At 39.7% G+C, this 21,216-nt stretch overlaps 1 protein-coding gene across 1 annotated transcript in view; it reads right to left on the bottom strand.

Annotated features, from left to right (window-relative positions):
• The window catches only part of atrn (attractin), a 60,641-nt gene that overhangs the window by 18,552 nt on the left and 20,873 nt on the right, over positions 1-21,216 (bottom strand). The window contains exons 6-25 of the mRNA XM_083540208.1: positions 20,588-20,790; positions 18,386-18,554; positions 14,388-14,478; positions 13,887-14,136; positions 11,883-12,066; positions 11,011-11,165; positions 8,683-8,767; positions 7,635-7,843; positions 7,107-7,219; positions 6,738-6,876; positions 6,273-6,454; positions 5,830-6,046; positions 5,127-5,312; positions 4,666-4,914; positions 4,422-4,559; positions 4,220-4,313; positions 2,926-2,978; positions 2,253-2,347; positions 1,686-1,764; positions 1,377-1,534 (exon numbers count right to left, since the gene is read on the bottom strand). Of these exons, the coding sequence (XP_083396334.1) occupies positions 1,377-1,534; positions 1,686-1,764; positions 2,253-2,347; positions 2,926-2,978; positions 4,220-4,313; positions 4,422-4,559; positions 4,666-4,914; positions 5,127-5,312; positions 5,830-6,046; positions 6,273-6,454; positions 6,738-6,876; positions 7,107-7,219; positions 7,635-7,843; positions 8,683-8,767; positions 11,011-11,165; positions 11,883-12,066; positions 13,887-14,136; positions 14,388-14,478; positions 18,386-18,554; positions 20,588-20,790 (3,049 nt within the window). The remainder of the gene's footprint in view (positions 1-1,376; positions 1,535-1,685; positions 1,765-2,252; positions 2,348-2,925; positions 2,979-4,219; positions 4,314-4,421; positions 4,560-4,665; positions 4,915-5,126; positions 5,313-5,829; positions 6,047-6,272; positions 6,455-6,737; positions 6,877-7,106; positions 7,220-7,634; positions 7,844-8,682; positions 8,768-11,010; positions 11,166-11,882; positions 12,067-13,886; positions 14,137-14,387; positions 14,479-18,385; positions 18,555-20,587; positions 20,791-21,216) is intronic.

Below are 21,216 nucleotides of genomic sequence, written 5' to 3'. Positions count from 1 at the left end.
ATGCCTACTGACGGTTGATAAATGAGACTCCAGGGTTTAAAACTTGGGTCGATCGATTTGAGGAATTTTCAGGGGCACACATGAGCTCAGAAGTCGATACAGTACAAGGAAAGCTGTGTGATGCCCTTTCAGGTGGCTGAAGGAGAAAAGGACTAATCACTGAGCGCTTTCTCAGTCATGCTGTGTTTAATTAATCACATGCTCGATTAAATTTGGAGGCCACGTCAACACCTTGAACTCTGTCGTGTTCCTCAAACCGTTCCTGAGCGATTTTGCAGGGTGTCAGGAAACATTATCCTGCTAAAAGAGGCCACTGCCATTAGAGAATATCTATGTCTTGAAGGAATGTACTGCACTCGGGTCTGCGAAAATGTATAGGTAGGTCGTATGTGTCAAAGTAACACCCACATAAACGCCAGGACTCTCAGTAAAACATTGTCCAGAGCGTTCTACTGCTGCCACCAGCTTGGCTTCTTCCCATAGTGCATCTTTTCCACAGGAAAATATAAAACATGCACCCTGCTATCCACAGTATGTATCAAGAAACGAGATTGATCAGACCAAACCGCCTTCGTCTATTGCTCCACTGTCTGCAGCCTGATACACAGCAAGCTGTGATGCATAATGTGTTCTGACACTTTTTTTTAAATCATAGCCAGAATTAATTAGAAGCAATACCCAGGATTCAGTCAGTTAAAATAAGAAACGTTTCTCTGCTGATCTCTAGTCATCACCAATTAGCTAGAGAGAGAATACACAATTTTAATGCACACCATGCATTTTAATCCCTGTACAGCATCTCTATGCGTCCAAGAGCATGGAAGAGGAAACGATGACGAGAATTAAAAATTTTGCAAAAAAAAAAAAATGTATTAATGTATTCAGCAATTTGTGGGTGAACTGGGTTCAGTAGGAGGGCACTGTCTCTGTGGATATACATTTAACATATTCTCACCAACTTGTAAGAAGTTTTATTAAATCATTAATCCTGCTGTTTGTTAATTAAGCTGATAAATGAACCAAAATGACCATAATAATAAGATTGATTTAAATGCAATGCATCTTTGACATAAAAGAGCAATTTGTGTGTCTGTATTCACTTTAGTTTCCTCCAAGTTCTCCAACTACCTCAGAAGACTTTACACTATTTACTTTAGTCAGCTTCCTAATAATAATAATAATAATAATAATAATAATAATAATAATAATATGAACCCCTGCATATGGCCGAAAAACATGTTAAAAAATTAAAACTCAACACTGAAAGCAAATATTTAACCATCATAAAAATAAAAATAAAAAAACAACAAAAGAAAAAACAAACAAACAAACAAACAAATCCACTATACCCCCAGGGCTCTCCCACTATTGCTTACCTGTATTTTGATTGGCCAGGTGAAGTTGCTGACGTAAACAAAAAAAGTAATATTAACATTGCTCCGAAAATCAAATTTTTCATTGGAGAAACTCTCCTTAAATTCTTTAATATTGCTGCAAGAGACAATGTGAATCTCTTCTCCAGATTGAGTGCCAGCTGAGGGCGAGAATAAGAAAAGAAGGGGAAATAATTAGTGTAGAGGTTATAAAAAAAAAAAAAAAAAAGATGCGTTTAAAAATACACACATAACACAAACACACATTACACTACAAAGTTCATTATCATGCTGAATGTTAGAACTGCATACCTGCAAAACTGGTCGCCCAGGTGATGTTGAGGTTGAAGTTCTTTGAGGCATTAATGATCATGTCCAAGTCTCGATTTTGCTAAAAATGATACAAATAGTATTAAATTATATAAAAATCCTCAATTAATCTATTCAATCTAACAAACACAGCTTATATGTTTATATATATATATATATATATATATATATATATATATATATATATATATATATATATGCAGTAAATGGAGATTAATAATAGATGCTTCTCAGGAGAAAATAGTTGGTTGCATTATTACATGGATTACATTAACATTAAAAAAAAAAGCAGTGATCCTGAATTGAGATACAAACATGACTTATTCAAACATCATGTTTCTATGGTTTCCAAATAATAATAAAAAAATCTTCAGGAAAACACGAACAAATTGTACGTCTTTCCAGAAAGAATAAGCGGAAATGAATTTTAATATATGCACAGAGGGACGGCCTTGAGAAAGGATAATGCAGCAGAGCAGAGGTCTGCACCAAAGTGTTAACCATACACACACAGCACCTACTTTATTCATATATAGGTTTGCAGCTCACCTCGTCTGGTGTGGCTACAAAATTTATGGCAGTGTAGTAGCGGTCATCCTCCTGAGTCAGGCTGAAGGTGAACTGGTAGTCAATCAACAAAGTGTCTGTGTGCAAGAGGCACACCGAGTGGGTTAGACATGTATTTCTTTAAAGTCAGCTTAAAAGATGGAATTAAATATTTATAGTAACATATAATATAATACAACTATTTCTTTTTACATATAACATTCAAACAGACCTGCCTGAGCGCACGCACATACACACAAAGCCTCAATTACACACTACAGCCCCGTCTAAGATCGCCCAACCCTCCCAGATGCCAGGAGATATAAGAGCAATGTGTGTGTTCTGGTTAAGCTTTATGACTGGGTTAAATAGCTAAAATGTATGAGTGCTGTCCAGCAGGATCCAAATGCATTGCCTCTCCTTCTTTACAGGAGCAGATCAACTAATGATTTATCCTCCTTCTACAGTTTACCACAATGGGATAAACCAGACTGGATGGAACCCCAGTGTCTTCCTCTGCAGGACCTTTTCCCTCAAAACCACCCACTCCAACAAAAGTAAAAGAGGCCGAGATGGGCAATTGAGAAAATGAGTAAAAGACTTGAACACTTTGTTAAGAGCCGGCAACTCTCCATCGGCCTGTTGTGTGTAATTGCTTCCATTTTAGTACACTCACAATAGCAGGTTCCTTTCAGAGGGTTGCCTTGGTAACGGTTCTCCACTTCACACCTGAGAGCGAGAGGGAGAGAGAGAGAGAGAGGTGGTAAATAAAAAAATAAAAAAAACATTAATAAATAACATGTTAAGTAATAAAGTGTAATTACTCACATGGCTGATGTAAGAAATTAAGGTAGTCCCTGACTTACAATGGGATGACCCTATTGTAACTTGAAAATATCGTAAGTCAAGACATGGCCTAGCCTACCAAGGAATCTTAAAGAATACTGATCACTATGGCGTAGTACAACAGAAATATCAAAAACAGAGCAATTTACACCATCAAAATAGTGTAATTATATATATAGTATAAACTTTACAGAGTACATGTATGTGGCAACTAGTGCATGGACGAGCGCCGTGCGGGTACATTCACAAGAGCCGGTTAAAAACGAGAGAGATGTTGCTAAAATAAAAGGAGATAGATGAGAGCTAAAATTGGGCTTGAAACACCAAAAAAATCTAACAGATAGACAACTGGACTCGACTGCTGGAGATAGTAAGGCATCTCACAAGAGAGAAGATGCAAACATCCTGGCAACAACGTATCGTACCGCCTACATACACTGCTAATTATGCCTGACGCACAAAAATGAAAATCTTTATGATTTTGTCAAGCTGCTCTCGTTGTCGTGAGATCAAAAAATTGTAACCACTGTAACTCAGGGACTACCTGGATAGATGGAAAGTTAAGAAATGAGAACAATGATCATATTTTATGCATGTGAAATACAAGTAAATGGTATTAAGAGCTTGCTTTCTGGAGTTCCCGAACAGAAGGTCATGGTTTCAAATCCCTGCATCACCAAGCTTGGCCCTTAACCCTCAATTGCTCAGCAGTATAATTGAGATAACTGTAAATCACTCTGGTTATATATATGGGTGTCTTCCAAAAATACCATAAATGTAAATTAATTAAGAGTTGTGGTGGAGTTGACTGGTTTTGCTTTTATATAGTCATCCAAGTGGAAGCGCTGAACACTGGGGTGAGATAGTCCCACTGCTTTAATGAATCGGTGATCAAAATTCAAATGAATATGTAATGTATCTATCAAGATCACCTGGTGTATATTAAACACCTATAAAGCTTCTCCCTATGCAAATTTCTTCTCCGGATAAGACAAATGTGAGGTGAAAGCCACGGTTTTAAAAGAATAAGATTTTTAAAAAAAATCCTATAGAAGGTCAGAGGGAACACCAATGCCGTCTGCCTCTTTAAAGTTTGTGCTTGTGTGCGGGTGTGTGCAACTCACTGATGGCAGCGGTCTCCTTTGATGCCCTTGGTGGTGCAGAAACACTTGCCGTTGTTTGAATTACACATGCTGGCATGGCCATTACACTTACAGGCTGCAAAAAAAAAGAAAAAAGAAAAAGACATACAGAGACACAGTTTGCAGTCTGTTGTGTGTGCCATCTCCACTGAGTTTAAAGTGCCATCTAACTTCAATCACTTACGCTGACAGCTCCCTCCGTTGGTGGGGTCTCCATAGAAACCGGATATACAACTTTCACAGTGCTTGCCAGTGGTGAGATCTTCACATTTCTCACATATACTCTCATTGACACATGCACTGTGACCATTACACTGGCATGCTGTAGGAAAAGATGGAGAGGAACAGTGTGAGAATCAATCACTGTGTGTGTGTGTGTGTGTGTGTGTGTGTGTGTGTACTATCTGCTTGGGCAATGTTATCTGTACCTGGACACTGGATAAAGGACCAGTTATACTTGTTCTCATGTGGACACCAGCTCACGTTCAACAAGGCTTGAGGAGCTGGTACAAGGGAAGGTCTTGAGGAAGAGGGGGCATGCAGGAGGGTTTGAATGGGTCCACGGTACGAGCCTTCCATGCACTGTCCACGCCCTGTGTTACTTGGGTCAGTGCACCATCCACAACCAGGTTGATCCAAACACTGCGAGCACGTCCTATATCCAGAGCAATTTTCCGCTGTAGACACACATGTCGTGCAAAATTTTTAAACGAATGGTGAAAAAGTTCCAAGTTCTTTAAATATCATTGGTTTATTGACAATTATAACCATTATAACCAAGTGTTTTTTGCAATATCATGTTGAACAAGACTAGATGTTTATTTTATGTTTATTACAGCTTGGTTAATTATTAAATAAATATCTTTGACAGAGGGGCGTGAATACATACGTGGACAGCTGTTCATGGTGTACCACTCCATGCACTGACCAAAAGGGAAGGAGGCCACATAGGCATTAGAGTCGACACACTGCCTCATATTACTGCACCACATGCACTCCGCTCCTCCACTCGTACACTCGCTACAAGACGAGCGCAGAGCACAAGGTGTTCGACACTGCTTCACACTGTGGTTGGCTAGATCAGACAGACAGAAAGAGATTCATTGTTTTCATGACAATTTCTACATCTTTCCTAGGCTTATTATAAGAAATAAAAATAAAATAAAAGATGAGGCAAAAATCCAATATTCCCAGTGGAGCATTTCCCTGTGACAACATGTTCCGAAAGATTTATTGCCAAGAGCAACAAGCAATTAGTCTACACTAACGAACAACATTACACTCTTTAACTGGTTATCATTACTTTTAAATCTTATAGAACCGATACGAGTTCCTCTTAACGTTTACTTTATTTGAGCATTTATTCTATAAATATCAAGTGCCAAAACAACAAAAAAGTCCTCTCTGTGAACATGTGCATTAATATATTCACATAATATTTAAATTAGAGCTGAAACTACCATAACAGACATTCCGTTATAGAAAATGTATCAATACTTTTGGAGCATTCAGGTTTGAGGATTCAACACTGGTATCAAAGGAATTATATCATTATTGAGTTGTTTATTAGATTTCTGGTCGAGTGTGTTTACCTGATCTTTCACATAGGCTTCCGTTGAAGGAGTTGATGCAGGGTGCTGCCTTCAGGCCGCTGGAACTGGGCTCGGCCAGGTAGCCACAAAAGCCTGCATCACTGGGTTCTCCAGGCAACCACTGTAGTGTAGTGTTAGTGAACGGTGACATGTCCTCCCAGCACCAGTATGACACGTTCACCTTCCTCAGGCCAACCCATGGAGTCACTAATTTGGACTACAAACACACACACACACACACACACACACACACACACACACACACACACACACACACACATACACACACACACAACAGAACACCAGTTAAAAAATTATTATTATTTTAAAAAAACAAAGTGTAAATACCACTAAATAAACCAAACAGAAAACGATCAAGATGAAAAGTTATAAGGTGATAAGTAAGGACATGTAGATGCCTTTATACTGAGAGCCTTATTTACCTGTGCACTTCTGCTCTGCAGCTCTTTGATGACAAACTGCACCTTTTTCTGGGTGGTTAGCGAGGCCAGCACGGCGCTGTGACTGCGGCAGGCCAGCTTGGCATTGTCATACGAGTCCTTAGCCGTGATTAGCTTTATGCACGAGTTTCCCACCAGGTGCCAGCTTTCTCCACAGATATTCTCTATAGCACAAATCCCACAGCGGCGTCCTCATTCAGAATCGATCAGTCATGTTTTAGTCAAGTGGTTAATTAGTAGTTACAATTGATTATAAAAAGTTATATCATTAATATAATTATAACCAGTTTTATAATTATTACTTGCACAAAAGTAATAATTCTCAAACTCAATTAAGCAGCTTCTTCGCATTCATCATGCTCTTTTCATTATTAAAATAAAAAAGTTTTAAATTACATTCTAAAGCAGGTCCAAATTAATATGCACTGTGTATGTATTGTACAGTACCAGGTAGAGAAATGCACTCCTGGTTCCTGGCTTCCCACTGGCAGTTCTGGTCAGTAGCGCAGCTTTTACAGCTGGTCTTTTTATTACACATATAGGAGTGGACGCCCTTCGGACACGCTTCATACTCGGTTATCGCACCCTGTCGTTAGTAAAACAACAAGCAAACACACAGCACTGTATCATGACTGACGTTTCATCTCTCAATTACATATATTACATTCGCATTGTTATCTTTCCCATATCCCTGCAGCTTGTTTACATCGTCCATTCCTCCTGCATGACCGTTAAAACAATTAAGATCATGAACACATTTTCCTTCCACATTCTCTCAGCGCAGAACCTCGCTGGGATATTAATGTCCAGTCTCACCGTGCAGTTGTTGTGGATGGGCACACAGCGTTCCGAGCACCACTGGCAACCATTGGTGTTGACCGTGCAACTGTAGCAGTCAGTGTATTGGTTGCACTTATCACTGCTTGAATCTGAAACACATGCCCACACAAAAAAAAAAAAAACAGGGTTATAAAGTTCTCAGTTATGAATATGTGCTAAAGAAAATAAACATTTAACAATTAATTAAATTGTAAATAATAAATGCTAATTAATAGTTGTGGAGAAACAATCAAAAATATCTCTCAATATCTTCATCATCAAATTCACAAACTCAAATGGCACATTCCTCGTGTTGTATCACGAGGAAACTTCGGGTTTACAGGCCGCAGTCTTTCAGCAAACTGTACAACTTTGCAAGATTTAAATATTAATATATTTTCTCATGATATTCTTTTGAAACTTAGTCTTAAGACAGTGTTAGTCAGAGTCTTAATCTGTAGAGCAACCAAACACTCCAACTACTGAGGTTAGCAGTGCACTAATGCTCGAGTTTGTGTTACTTACACACTCGAGGAGGGCATCTGTCTGTGTCTCCGAGTTTGCCCGTCTCCCAAGAAAGGCATGTACTTGTGGTAACGTTCCACAAACACTGCACACCTGGCACAGCTGTCACACACTCTTCAATTCCAGTGTAAGCAGAACAGTTGGCAGGAGTATACCTCAACATGTCACTCAGCATCAAGCTGTTAAAGCCTCCGTACACATACATCACCCTAAGAGAGAGAGAGAGAGAGAGAGAGAGAGAGAGAGAGAGAGAGAGAGAAAGAGAGAGAGAGAGAGAGAGAGAGAGAGAGAGAGAGAGAGAGAGAGAGTTATTCTTGACAGTAGGCAATTAAATAGAAGATAAAAGAGGAAGACAAGATAGACTTAACTAAATGATAAGAGTTTAGGACAAGAACAGTGAAAAGGGAAAAATAGGGATAAAAGGGTTGGGTGTTAGATCAATAGCTAATGAGGAACTGGCGAGTGATGTTTTACCTTTAAAGGGAAGCGATAAAGTCAGAGAGTCCGTGGAAGAACGGGAGCAATTATTCATAATTCTGATCATACAAAGCGCATATCAATGGTGTCTGAATTGAGTGTACAGAGACAAGAGAGAATAAACAAGCCTTGTGGAGCACTGCTGAGTACACACAGCTGTGTATCTTTGCATAAATACGTCCGACTAGCTTTTTAAGTGAGGTCAACAAGCAGCTATTTCAGGCTTTGGGTTTTTATTTCCGATTAATTTGCCTAATCTTCGCTAAAGGAGATTACTGCAGGAATTAGCCCTAGACATATTTTACTGACATGAAGAAGAAAAAAAAAGCAGTCAGAAATAAACGTGCAACCTGCCATAACAAGAACAGACGTACACTAAACCAACACACACAGCTGTGCTTCAGCATGGCATAACACTTTAATCTTCACATAGGACATGAGCATTCACTTTCAGATAAAAAATAAATAAATAAAAATTATAAATCCAATGTTCAACTATACTCTGAGCTACAGGAACCATGAAGGCTTGAATAGTTATGTGGCTATCAAAATGTTTAGAGTTTGAATTTACCCATTGACGTAGACAGCGGAATGTCCAAAGCGGTTGACATCTTGGTAAAGTTCAGGTCTGGGCAGCACAGTCCACTCGTCACATGCTGGAACAGACAGGAATGAAGAATAACATGAACGAAAACTTTGTAAATGTACACCTCAATTATAAACCTGCAGAGGTTACGTCATTGCTCCAGCTCTTCACTGAAATATCCTTATTAAACATTCAAGTATGCATTCAAGTATGTAATAATCTTTACAACTGTTGTGTTTGAACCTTATAGCTACAGCTTAGATTGTTGTCACACATCAGAAATGGTCATTTCTATTTGCCTGAGTCCCGGGTAGCATGAGCAATTCTACTTACATTGTGTAGAAAAGTAACAGAAGAGCTTCTGTTAGCTCAGATTGCTAAAGAAGTTACTGCTGTTAATACTCGACAGGTCAGGACTGTTTTGGCAGAAAAAGGGGGGACCAACACAATATTAGGCAGGTGATCGTAATGTTCTGCCTCATCGGTTTATACGCAATACTCGACATTTTGTGCATATTTAAAGAAGCCAAGGAGGGACAAATTGTAGTACTGGAATGTTGCCATGAAACGTACATCTTAAAATATTGCCTACATTCATGACATGAGCCATCGTCTATACAGGGGATCCACACAAGGCAAACCAAGTGAAGTAACTCGCTGCAAACTGTGCATTTTGATCTACAAAGGGATACATTTTCTTAGGTTCTTTCTTTTTACATGTGGACAAATTTAAGAGAAATATGCCTGCTACAACCCTCAAGCCAGGTGTGGGTGGTTTCACCTGCTCAAATATCAAGCCTTCACAAAAGTCACAGGCCCTGCAAACAAAACTCATAAATCAGCCTACAATCTATAGATCTACCTTGGCATGGCCTATCCTTAGACAAACTGCAAATCACAGCATTGTCATGCAGAGAACATCCTCTGAAGATGGAGTGAATGTATGACTCTTATGAAACTGAGAATATGAGAGCATCTCAGAAGATAGCATGCTGAAGGGGAACGTGCCAGAGTACTACATCACATCGCAGCACATACTGGAAACACGCACCCAGTAATGGATTTCTTTTTATGGATATTTCAAGGAAAAGGTGCAATCTTTTTTTTTTTTTTTTTTTTTAACTGTTTATAATGCTAGTCATCTATTTAATGAATGTATTTAAAAAATATATATATATAACAATCTATTTCAAGGTTATGTCCACATTTTTTGTAATGGCTGCAAAAATCACTCGAGATGTCATCTGTAATGTAAGTCTCAGACTTAATAGTGAATAGACTATAAATGCACCAGTGTAGATGAACAGATGTAAACTGGAATCTTACAACTAAAATATAGGACACTAAGAGAGGAAATATCAGGTAAGTGGAGGAAAGATGAGGACATTCTTCAGAACACTATGATTTCAAAGCTTACAACCCCCTGCCCTCTGCTGGAGTTTCTGAGAATTACAGGATAATTAAATGCATCATTAACTCCCACTGTATCTCAGACAAATGCTGATCAGTTACATCTCTAAATCACTGTTATGGGAGAATGATAATGTTATGACACATTTTAGTTGAATTTAATTACATCGATCATTAGTTCCTATTTCTTCACAAGAAAAATTATTTTTGCTGAGTGCATGGCAGCACCTTTTAACAAATTACATGCTGACGAACTAAATAAACAAAGGTTTGTGGACAACTGACCATAAGATTCATATGTGCTTATCTCATTCCAGCCCATTTGCTGTTATAACCACCTCCACTCTTCTAGGAAGACGTTCCACTTGATTTTAGAGTGTGCTTGTCTAGACTTGTGCTCATTCAGCCACAGGCTAGTTAATAGAATGTGGATGATGAACAGTGAGGAGGCCTGGGGTGCATTCAGCGCTCCAGTTTATCCCAAAGGTGTTAATTTTGGATGATGTCGAAGTTCTAATACGGACCAATCACCATCTTTCACTCTCACCCATGTAATCCTGGAGCATCCAGGAGCATAGTCATGCTAGAATTGTAATGCTACCACATCCAGGCATCCTGTACAATTGTGTGCTTTCAGCTTTGTATTAAAAGTATGGGGAAGAATCACAGATGGCTGGAAAAGTATTTCTATATAGTGTGCCTGAGAATGGGAATTTTCATAATTCAAAATAATTGTGACTATGGGAATCTTTATCGCTCGTGAATATAAGATTAAATTGTTCACGCATGGTGAAGTATATTACTTCATTAATCCTGGACACCTACTTAAATCTTCACTTGAACTGGTATCAAACATGGCAAGAGTTAACTGACATGGTCCAGTAACAGCATCAAGTTACTCACCCAGGTTGTAGGCCATGAAGTCAGAAGAGAAGCACTTGGCCCCGTAACTCATTGATGTGTCGTTGTGGGTGTTTCCTCCAAACACTAGCAAGTTCCCGTCTACCAGCACAGCCGTGTGGAGGTAGCGATAAGATCCACTGTCCCTCAGAATCGACCTGAAATCAGTGTTACATCGTTGCATAAACCAGAAGCACAGAGCGATTTCTACATATGGGTCGAGGACAAACATAACCTCTGACTGCTCAGACACATTCCCATATATTTAATGATTAATGGTAGTACACAAGTGTACACAAAGATACTTTGCAATCTTATACTTCAAATAGGTTCGAGCGATTTTATTTAAATTTCTTTTTCCTCAATTATTTGAGGTTACGTTTTAAAAATTTTTGTATTTTTGTATTTATTTTTTTTTTTTATAGAAACGTTGACGCACACATCGAATCAGACACATTATCACCAATGTTTCAGAAAAAACATTGTCCGACCACATATACACACACACACACACACACACATATATATATATATATATATATATATAAAATTTTAATATTTCAACAATATTCCATGTTTAATTCAAATTGCCTAATATTTGCTTTCATATTTCATTCGAATCTTCTGCTCTGGTGTTTAACTAGAGAATTTGTTTTAGATTTATTTACACCATGTTGACTTTATTTATGGCTACACATAAAATAATTCAAATAATTGAAATGGAGAATCTGCCATTCTGGAACATTTCCGGAAAAAAAAAGAAGAAATGTTTATTTTTGGCCATAGCGCCCAGCCCTAACTTCAACCAATATTACCAACCACCAAAATCCAGGACAATCCAGTACAACGATGGGTTTTGTTCGTCGCACACTCACCACGTGTTACTGTCGACATCGTAGCGATACAGGTCACCAGCCAGACCATACTTTGTAGAGTTGAAGGCCTTGTATCCACCATGAATGTAGATTGAACGTGTTTGAGGATCATAAACGCTGCTGTGCCCATAGCCACCATGAACCAGTGCTCCACTCGTCTCCAAAACACCCCACCTGTTGTTCACTTGATAAAGAATAAGACAGAAAGGAATATAGTGGGGGGGGAGAAAAAAAAAAGTAAGTGAATATCGGTTTTATCTTATTCCAATTGAGGTACACTTTCCCTTAGTACACTGGAGTCTGTTGCCTAGATGAAAACTGACTTATGTGACATTTTCAATCAATATAAACAAATTCAAATTAACTGCCACTGTTATAAGATGCGGCAGGACACTCTTGGGGTTTTGTGTATAGAGCATTTAGTGACTGTGTTTAGTTTAGCAGCGCTGGAGAAAGGGGACGAAACTGAACCGCCCACTGAGCAAACAATTCACACCTCTCCACAATGATATCAGCAAAAAGAGGGAAAGGTCAGCAAAGCTAAAGCTTTTCATGTAGTAAAACACAACTCGACTGCAATGTTAAACATTTTTTTTTAAACTCAAACAAAAAACAGGCAAAATGACATTTTTTGGCATCTGAATCCAAGTGCAAATTAGTTATTCAAAGGAGGATCAGCATTTTTCAAACAGAAACAAGCGGAGCTTTACATGATTATATTCTTAATATTATCAAGTAATCATGTTATCTTGACATCTTATCCTCTGCACAATCTTTGCAAAGTTATACTGTATATTACTATATACACACACACACCATATCTTAATTACCTACTGCACCTTCTGTACATTAATCACTCACATCCATGTACATATGGATTAATACCCTCTTATAACATATTGCTCTTCACTATAAATAGGCCACTTATGCACTTAGGGTTAAATGCTTACTGCATTTCAATGGCTCTGTACATGCACAAGGATAATAAAGTTGAATCTAAACTAATCAAACATTGTAAAGAATGAAACATTTGCCAAAAAGAAATTTTTTAAATTGCGTTTATTCTCAGCATCATCGACGTCAGTGTCTGCGTCGCATCATTTAACTGACCAGATTTCTTCGCTCGACTGATCCCTGTTCACGTCAGCATCAGTGGGGAAATAACGACAGTTAATTCAATTAGTTTTGTTGGCTTTAATTCTTTAATTAAATTTTTTTTTTCAGTAGGCCATTCTGTCCTCTCGTTTTTCTTTTTACCATGAGATGGCACAAGAGCCTTGCAGGCATTTTTTGCCAGCCGGTATCTGATTACAAACTGGATTGATTCCGCTTCCCTATAGTAGGCAAATGTTCAAAAACTTGATCGAATCAAGAACAAATCACACACACACACACAGCCAGAAAGGGTTTCATTATCTTCAAGCAGGCTGACTGCATTTACTACCATGTTTGTTTAAATGGCTCTTTACCCATAGTAACCTTTGCAGATATAAAGAAATTCAGCTTTATTGCCCAGCTCTAGTAACCTACCAGAGTACCTCGAATCTAGCCTTTATAACATAAGTGCTAGCATAAAGCTTGTTGATGGATTTAATTGAGATTTAAGGGCTTTAAACTCTATCATGCCAGTTGCATTTAACCTTGAAACAAATGCTTGTAGGCACTAACTATTCAGTCTCCCACAATTTCCCCTTCAATTTCTTTCGTCTCTTCAGCATTTTCTTCCCGTTCCCGCTTCAAACCGACAGGGTGAAAGCAGCCCAAAAATGATGCGACCCAGCACGGGGTAAATATGAACAAATGCAGAATCAGTTCGGCATTGTTCGTGGCAATTGTAGATACAGCAGGTGCAGACGATGTGATGGAGAGCATCGAAAAACACGGGTTTTGCAGACAAAACACAGGAGACAGTGCGTGTGCTTTCTAAATGCTTTCCCCAAGAGTCAAGTTTAGATCAGTGTTATATGAATTTGTGCAATGCAAGAAAATGGGTGGGCTGCTAACCGATGTTGTACTGCTGCACTTGGCTGATGTATCCATAGAGAGGGCAGTGACCGAAGATGACGAGCATAACTGGCTCCGTTTTATCAGGCTGGAGGTGAACAATGTGTGCAGAGTGACCCACCACTGCGTACTGCTCTTTAGCTCGTGGGTTTAGCAGCTCCCACGATTGATTCTTTGTGTGAAACACCCACAGCTCAGACGTCACATTCCCAGTGGAATCAATCTTTCCACCATACATATAAATCTTATCCTGAGGGAATATCACACACACACACACACACACACACACACACACACACACACACACACACACACACACACACACACACACACACACACACACACACACACACACACACACACACACACACACACACAGGAAAAACAGAAACTCTATATTTAAAAAGTGATTTTAGCACTTGCAGCATCTTGCATGAATAAGTCTAGGCACACACACGCGCGCACGCACACGCACGCACGCGCACACACACACGTACGCACCTCGTGCACAGCCAGAGAATGACCGTAGCGTGCAGTAACAATGTTGGCCGTACGATTCAGAGACATCCAGCTCTGAGAGGAGATATTAAATCTAAGACACAGAAAAAGACAGAGACATGGAGAGAAAAGTTAATAATTATACAAATACTATGGGTGCAAAGGAGAGGAAAATGTCCAGTAGATTTTCCGAATCTTTCCATGGGAACTTTTGGAAGTTGGAAACTTACCAGGAATTTATAGGAATTCAGTAGAAATTGGGGGAAATTTATATAAACTGTATCATATACAAACATAAATATGAACATTTTGTTTTGGTCAGAAGCTGACAGGCAGGCAAACATAATTATTTCTTACGCTATATTTCACAATATTGCTGTTTTGTTCTGTATTTTTGATCAAATAAATGCAGGCTTAATGAGCATAAGAGACTTGTTTTAAAAAGAAAAATTACAAATATTAATGCGTCTAAAGTTTTGGCCAGTACATACATATATATATATATATATATATATATATATATATATATACATACATATATATATATATATATATATATATATATATATATATATATATATATATATATATATATATATATATGCTGTGTGCATGTGATTGATGCACACAGCACAATAAATCTGGTTCCTTAAGCCAAGATTATCCTGCAAGATTATTTTCCCAAATACATTTAAGTTCCCTGTTATAGGCTAACCTGCAATTGTGTAGATTCCCAGTTTATTCTCCTTCTTCTTCTTCTTTCGGCTGCTCCCATTAGGGGTCGCCACAGCGGATCATCCGTCTCCATACCACCCTGTCCTCTATATCTGCCTCTTTTACACCAACTACCTGCATGTCTTCCCTCACCACATCCATGAACCTCCTCCTTGGCCTTCCTCTTTTCCTCCTACCTGGTGGCTCCAACTTCAGCATTTTTCTACCAATATAATTCATGTCCCTTCTCTGCACATGTCCAAACCATCTCAATCTCGCCTCCCTCACCTTGTCACCAAAACATCCTACATGTGCTGTCCCTCTAATAAACTCATTTCTAATCTTGTCCATCCTCGTCACTCCCAACGAAAACCTCAACATCTTCAGCTCTGCTACCTCCAGCTCCACCTCCTGTTTTTTACTCAATGCCACTGTCTCTAATCCATACAACATCGCAGGTCTCACCACAGTCCTATAAACTTTCCCTTTCATTCTTGCAGATACTCTTCTATCACAAATCACTCCTGTCACTCTTCTCCACCCACTCCACCCTGCCTGCACTCTTTTCTTTACTTCCCTAACACACTCTCCATTACTTTGCACTGTTGACCCCAGGTACCTGAACTCCTCCACCTTCACCACCTCTTCTCCCTGCAACCGCATCACTCCACTGCCCTCCCTCTCATTCACACACATGTACTCTGTCTTACTCCTACTGACTTTCATTCCCCTTCTCTCCAGCGCATATCTCCACCTCTCCAGGCTCTTCTCAACCTGCTCTCTACTCTCACCACAAATCACAATATCATCTGCAAACATCATAGTCCAGGGAGACTCCTGTCTGACCTCGTCCGTCAACCTGTCCATCACCACTGCAAACAGGAAAGGGCTCAGGGCCGATCCTTGATGCAGTCCAACCTTCACCCTGAACCAGTCTGTCGTACCTACTGCACACTTTACTGCCGTCACACTGTCCTCATACATGTCCTGCACCACCCTCACATACTTCTCTGACACACCTGACTTCCTCATACAATACCACAACTCCTCTCTCGGCACCCTGTCGTACGCTTTCTCTAAATCCACAAATACACAATGCAGCTCCTTCTGTCCTTCTCTATACTTCTCCATCAACATCCTCAAAGCAAATAAGGCATCTGTGGTGCTCTTCCTCGGCATGAAACCATACTGTTGCTCACAGATGGTCACCTCTTCTCTCAGCCTGGCTTCCACTACTCTTTCCCATAACTTCATGGTGTGACTGATCAACTTAATTCCCCTGTAGTTACTGCAGGTCTGCACATCTCCCTTATGCTTAAAGATCGGTACCAGCACACTCCTTCTCCATTCCTCAGGCATCCTCTCCCCTTCCAGAATCCTGTTAAACAATCTGGTTAAAAACTCCACTGCCATCTCTCCTAAACATCTCCACGCTTCTACCGGTATGTCATCTGGTCCAACCGACTTTCCATTCTTCATCCTCTTAATCGCTGCTCTCACTTCCTCCTTACTAATCCTATCTACATCCTGCTTCACCAACTCCACATCCTCCAACCTTCTCTCTCTCTGATTTTCCTCATTCATCAGCTGCTCAAAATACTCCCTCCATCTTCTCAACACACTCTCCTCACTAGTCAACACATTTCCCTCTCCATCCTTTATTGCTCTAACTTGCAGTACATCCTTCCCAGCTCGGTCCCTCTGCTTGGCCAATCGGTATAAATCCTTTTCTCCTTCCTTAGTGTCCAACCTCTTATACAGTTCCTCATATGCCTTTTCCTTGGCTTTCGCCACATCCCTTTTAACCTGCTGCCGCATCTCCTTGTACTCCTGCCTACTCTTCTCATCACTCTGTCGATCCCACTTCTGTTTTGCCAATCTCTTTCCCCTAATGCTCTCCTGCACTTCCTCATTCCACCACCACGTCTCCTTGTCTTGCTTTCTATTTCCAGATGTCACACCAAGTACTTTTCTAGCTGCCTCCCTCATCACTCCTGCAGTAGTTGCCCAATCATCCGGCACCTCTTCACCACCACCAAGCCCCTGTCTGACCTCTTCCCTGAACCTCACACTACACTCTTCCTCCTTCAGTTTCCACCATCTTATTCTTCTTTCAAACCTTACTTTCCTCCTCTTCTTCTTCGCCTCCAAAACCATCCTACAGACCACCATCCGATGCTGTCTAGCTACACTGTCCCCCGCCAACACCTTACAGTCTCCAATCTCCTTCAGGTTGCATCTCCTACACAGAAGATAATCCACCTGTGTGCACCTTCCTCCACTCTTATACGTCACCCTATGATCCTCCTTCTTCTTAAAATACGTGTTCACCACTGCCATTTCCATCCTTTTAGCAAAATCTACCACCATCTGCCCTTCCACATTCCTCTCCTTAAAACCATACCTACCCATCACCTCCTCATCACCTCTGTTCCCTTCACCTACATGCCCATTAAAGTCTGCCCCAATCACCAATCGTTCTTTCCTAGGTACACCATCTACCACTTCATCTAATTCACTCCAGAATCTTTCTTTCTCCTCCATCTCACAGCCAACTTGTGGAGCATAGGCACTGATGACATTTATCATCATCCCTTCGACTTCCACCTTCACGATCATCACCCTATCAGAAACTCTCTTCACCTCCACTACACTCTTACTGTACGCTTCCTTCAGAATCACCCCTACACCATTTCTCTTCCCATCCACACCATGATAAAACAGTTTAAACCCACCTCCAATGTTCCTGGCCTTACTCCCTTTCCACTTGGTCTCCTGAACACACAACACATCTACCTTTCTCCTCTCCATCATATCAGCTATCTCTCTCCCTTTACCCGTCATAGTTCCAACATTTAAAGTACCAACCCGAACCTCTACTCTCCTACACTGCTCCTTTTTCTGCCGTCTCTGTAGACGCCTTCCTCCTCTCCTTCTCCTCCTTCGGCCAACAGTAGCCCAATTTCCACCGGTACCCTGTCGGCTAACGATACCTGTGGCGGTCGTTGTTAACCCGGGCCTCGACCGATCCGGTATGAAATTCTCATTTGTGATCCGCATATTTGATTTGGCACATGTTTTACGCTGGATGCCCTTCCTAACGCAACCCTCCCCATTTACCCGGGCTTGGGACCGGCACTAAGAGTACACTGGCTTGTGCCCCCCTAATGGCTGGGTTCCCAGTTTATTCTCCTTAATTCCATGTAATTTCCATGGAAAGCTTTTGCAACCCTATACAATTGGATATAAATGTGTCAGGGTTTTTTTATGTGTGCGTTGAGACTCACGCCGTCACCAACTGGTACTTTGTGTAGTTGAACACGTGACCACCGATCACCCACATGACATCTTCATGCATCACAGCCTTATGGGATGCCCGGGCCAGGCTTTGTTCACTGAACTCTTCATGTGTCCAAAAGGAAACATTAGCAGGTATTGATATTGAACAATCAGGGCCTAAAACACACACACACACACACACACACACACACACACACACACACACACACACACACACACCCTTTGATATACAAATAAATTGCTCAGCTGATGTCTTTCAGCTTTATAATATGAAAGAAGTTTATAAATATAAAAATTTAGTAAGGAGTTTATTAACTCATTAACTGGATCTGAATGTAAAACAAATATTTTAATTCAAATGTAATTATACACTGAAGCCCAGTTTTGATTTTACCAAATGATAAATATAAAATCCCATCTCTTTTTTTGTGCTCTTTCGCAAATCAACAGTAAGAATGTTGGCCCTGTGGAAAGTAAACAAGTGATTTAAAAACATCTACCATGTTGTGGTTTCCTGCTGCACTCACAGTAATATTACATAATCCTATACTCTCATTAAACCTTAAAGGGAAATACTTGATTTTTTTTAAGCTTTCCTAAAAATCACATACACGGGAAAATCCATATTGTGCTAGTTTATACTGCATGAGGTGAAGAACTTTTGTAATTCCCTGCGTAGAAACCCCCAAAAACATCCAATCAGTTTTCAATTTTACCTCACCAGCTTGGTACTTTCACTTCCTTCAAAGTCAATTTAACATTGGCACATTGAAGAGAGTAGTAAAAGTATTCCTTTTCTGTGTATAACTTGTTGATAATGTTGATAACTAATATCTCAATGTACAGCATCTGTATATCAACAGAGCTAAATCAAATACTAGATCAAAAATAAACAAATCTAAACACTCCTATAACTAAAGTTTTATCTGTCTTGTGGGTAACATGACTCTCTACAGTTCTCTGTTTTTGTACTGCAACTCCAGTTCAAAATGCTGCATTAATGTTTTATTATAATGGAATAGTACCAATAGTCACTTAGTTCCAGAGCTGTAGAAGTGTCGATAAAATAGCTTTTATGAGTTTTTATGACGGAGCAAAAAGAAACATGGTGGTGTTTTTGTTTTTATTTTATTATGCATGCAAAGCAAAAATGATAACTATTTGCAAAATTTCCATTTACAATGCAAAATGAACACAGCACCAGCATGCATGCAGATGTGTACCGGCATAAACAACAAATAAAACAAAATCTGCTTAAACACTTCACGTTAGAAAGCAAGATCAGGCATTTTGCAATAAAAAAACACTAGCAGTTTATAATAATATAAACTAATATAATAATATTTCAATATTATAATATAATAATAGTTTTGCGAGTCTGGTGACAGGCTCTGGTAAGAGTTCGGTTGAAACGACAGTCAAAAGGCCTCATTCTTTTCAAGTCGGGAGTTTGTGGTTACGTTCGCAGATGGCACTAGACTATCTAGCAAATGCTAAAGGTGCTGGTCCCACCTTCTCTCAGAGTAAGAGTTAGGTATAAGACTCTTTTCTGTTCTGGCACCGAGGTGGTGGAATGAACTTCTCCTACATGTCCAAACAGCCGAGTCACTGCCTAATTTCAAACGACGGGTGAAGACCTACCTCTTCCTGAAACCCTTGAACTAGTACTTATTTTTCCTGTTTATGTCTTAATGCATTTAAAATAAAAATGTGTGCTGCAATTCCTCTCAACAGAGTTTTTAGGCTGATGGTATCCTAAGTTTGCAACCTAGTGAACCAGTGTAGATTTATTCATTAATGGAGACTTCAAAGCATTTTTGTATGTCTCTCTGGATAGGGGCATCTGCTAAAGATCTGATATGCAAGACAACAGCTGGATGAATACTGCGACAAACCGTAGAAAATAGATAAAAAAAATTAAAAAAAAAGGAATAAAAAAAAAAAACCCTAAAAAATAAACCCTAGAGCTTTTCGAGAACCCAATGAGAGTACAGAGTGTAATAAATACCAGTCTACAGCACAGACTCTATATATTGTACAGTTATTGCTCTGAATCCAGGAGTCAGGAGCAAACCGACACTTTATTGAAATGCAGTAATGGAACCTACCATTAACTAAAGTACAACAGAATTTATGTTACCCTGGGAATATTATTGTTTGATCTGCTGATGCAAACAGAATTGGCCCACCTTGCCAGCCAGGGTTGCAGAGGCAGCTCTTGTCGCTCATTTGGCACTGACCAAGCATAGGGAAACTGCAGTTCGAGACGCAGTATGGGACATCACACGCGTCTCCTTTCCAGCCCTCTTCACATTCACACTGTACCACATCACTGGAGTTAGCCAGATGACACACGCCGTGATCTGAGCAGTTATTAGGACACATATTTATCCTAAGGAAGGGGGAAAGGTAAAGGTAAAGGAGACAGAAAGACTGTATTAATATCCAGATTGCAGGGAAAGGGTTTTGCGCTATTTTAGTAGCATGTATGTATTCATTATCCCCCCAAAAAAAACAACTAATATCTACACTTGTCTATCAAAGGCTTGGTATTTAGAGTGCTACATTATACCGTCTGATGCTAATGTTCATTTATGTATCTGAGTATAGCAGCTAAGACATTATATTCTCGTTTAGAGCAAGAATCCCCATTTTCTTATCAGTAACCACAATCACTACACTTATCGCAGACACACGCGCACACACTCAAAGCTGTGTATTATTTCAGTTTAATCATGAGCTTTAATCATGATTCGCTTTCAAATGAGCTACATTAGAGAACTTCTGAGACATGGTGTCGCCGTCATGTTAGTGATTA

This window comes from Silurus aristotelis (assembly GCF_946808225.1).
Source record: "Silurus aristotelis genome assembly, chromosome: 4".
Classification (NCBI taxonomy): Eukaryota; Metazoa; Chordata; class Actinopteri; order Siluriformes; family Siluridae; genus Silurus; species Silurus aristotelis.
The sequence above is the reverse complement of the archived record's forward strand: the minus strand, read 5'-3'. Positions and strand labels throughout refer to the sequence as shown.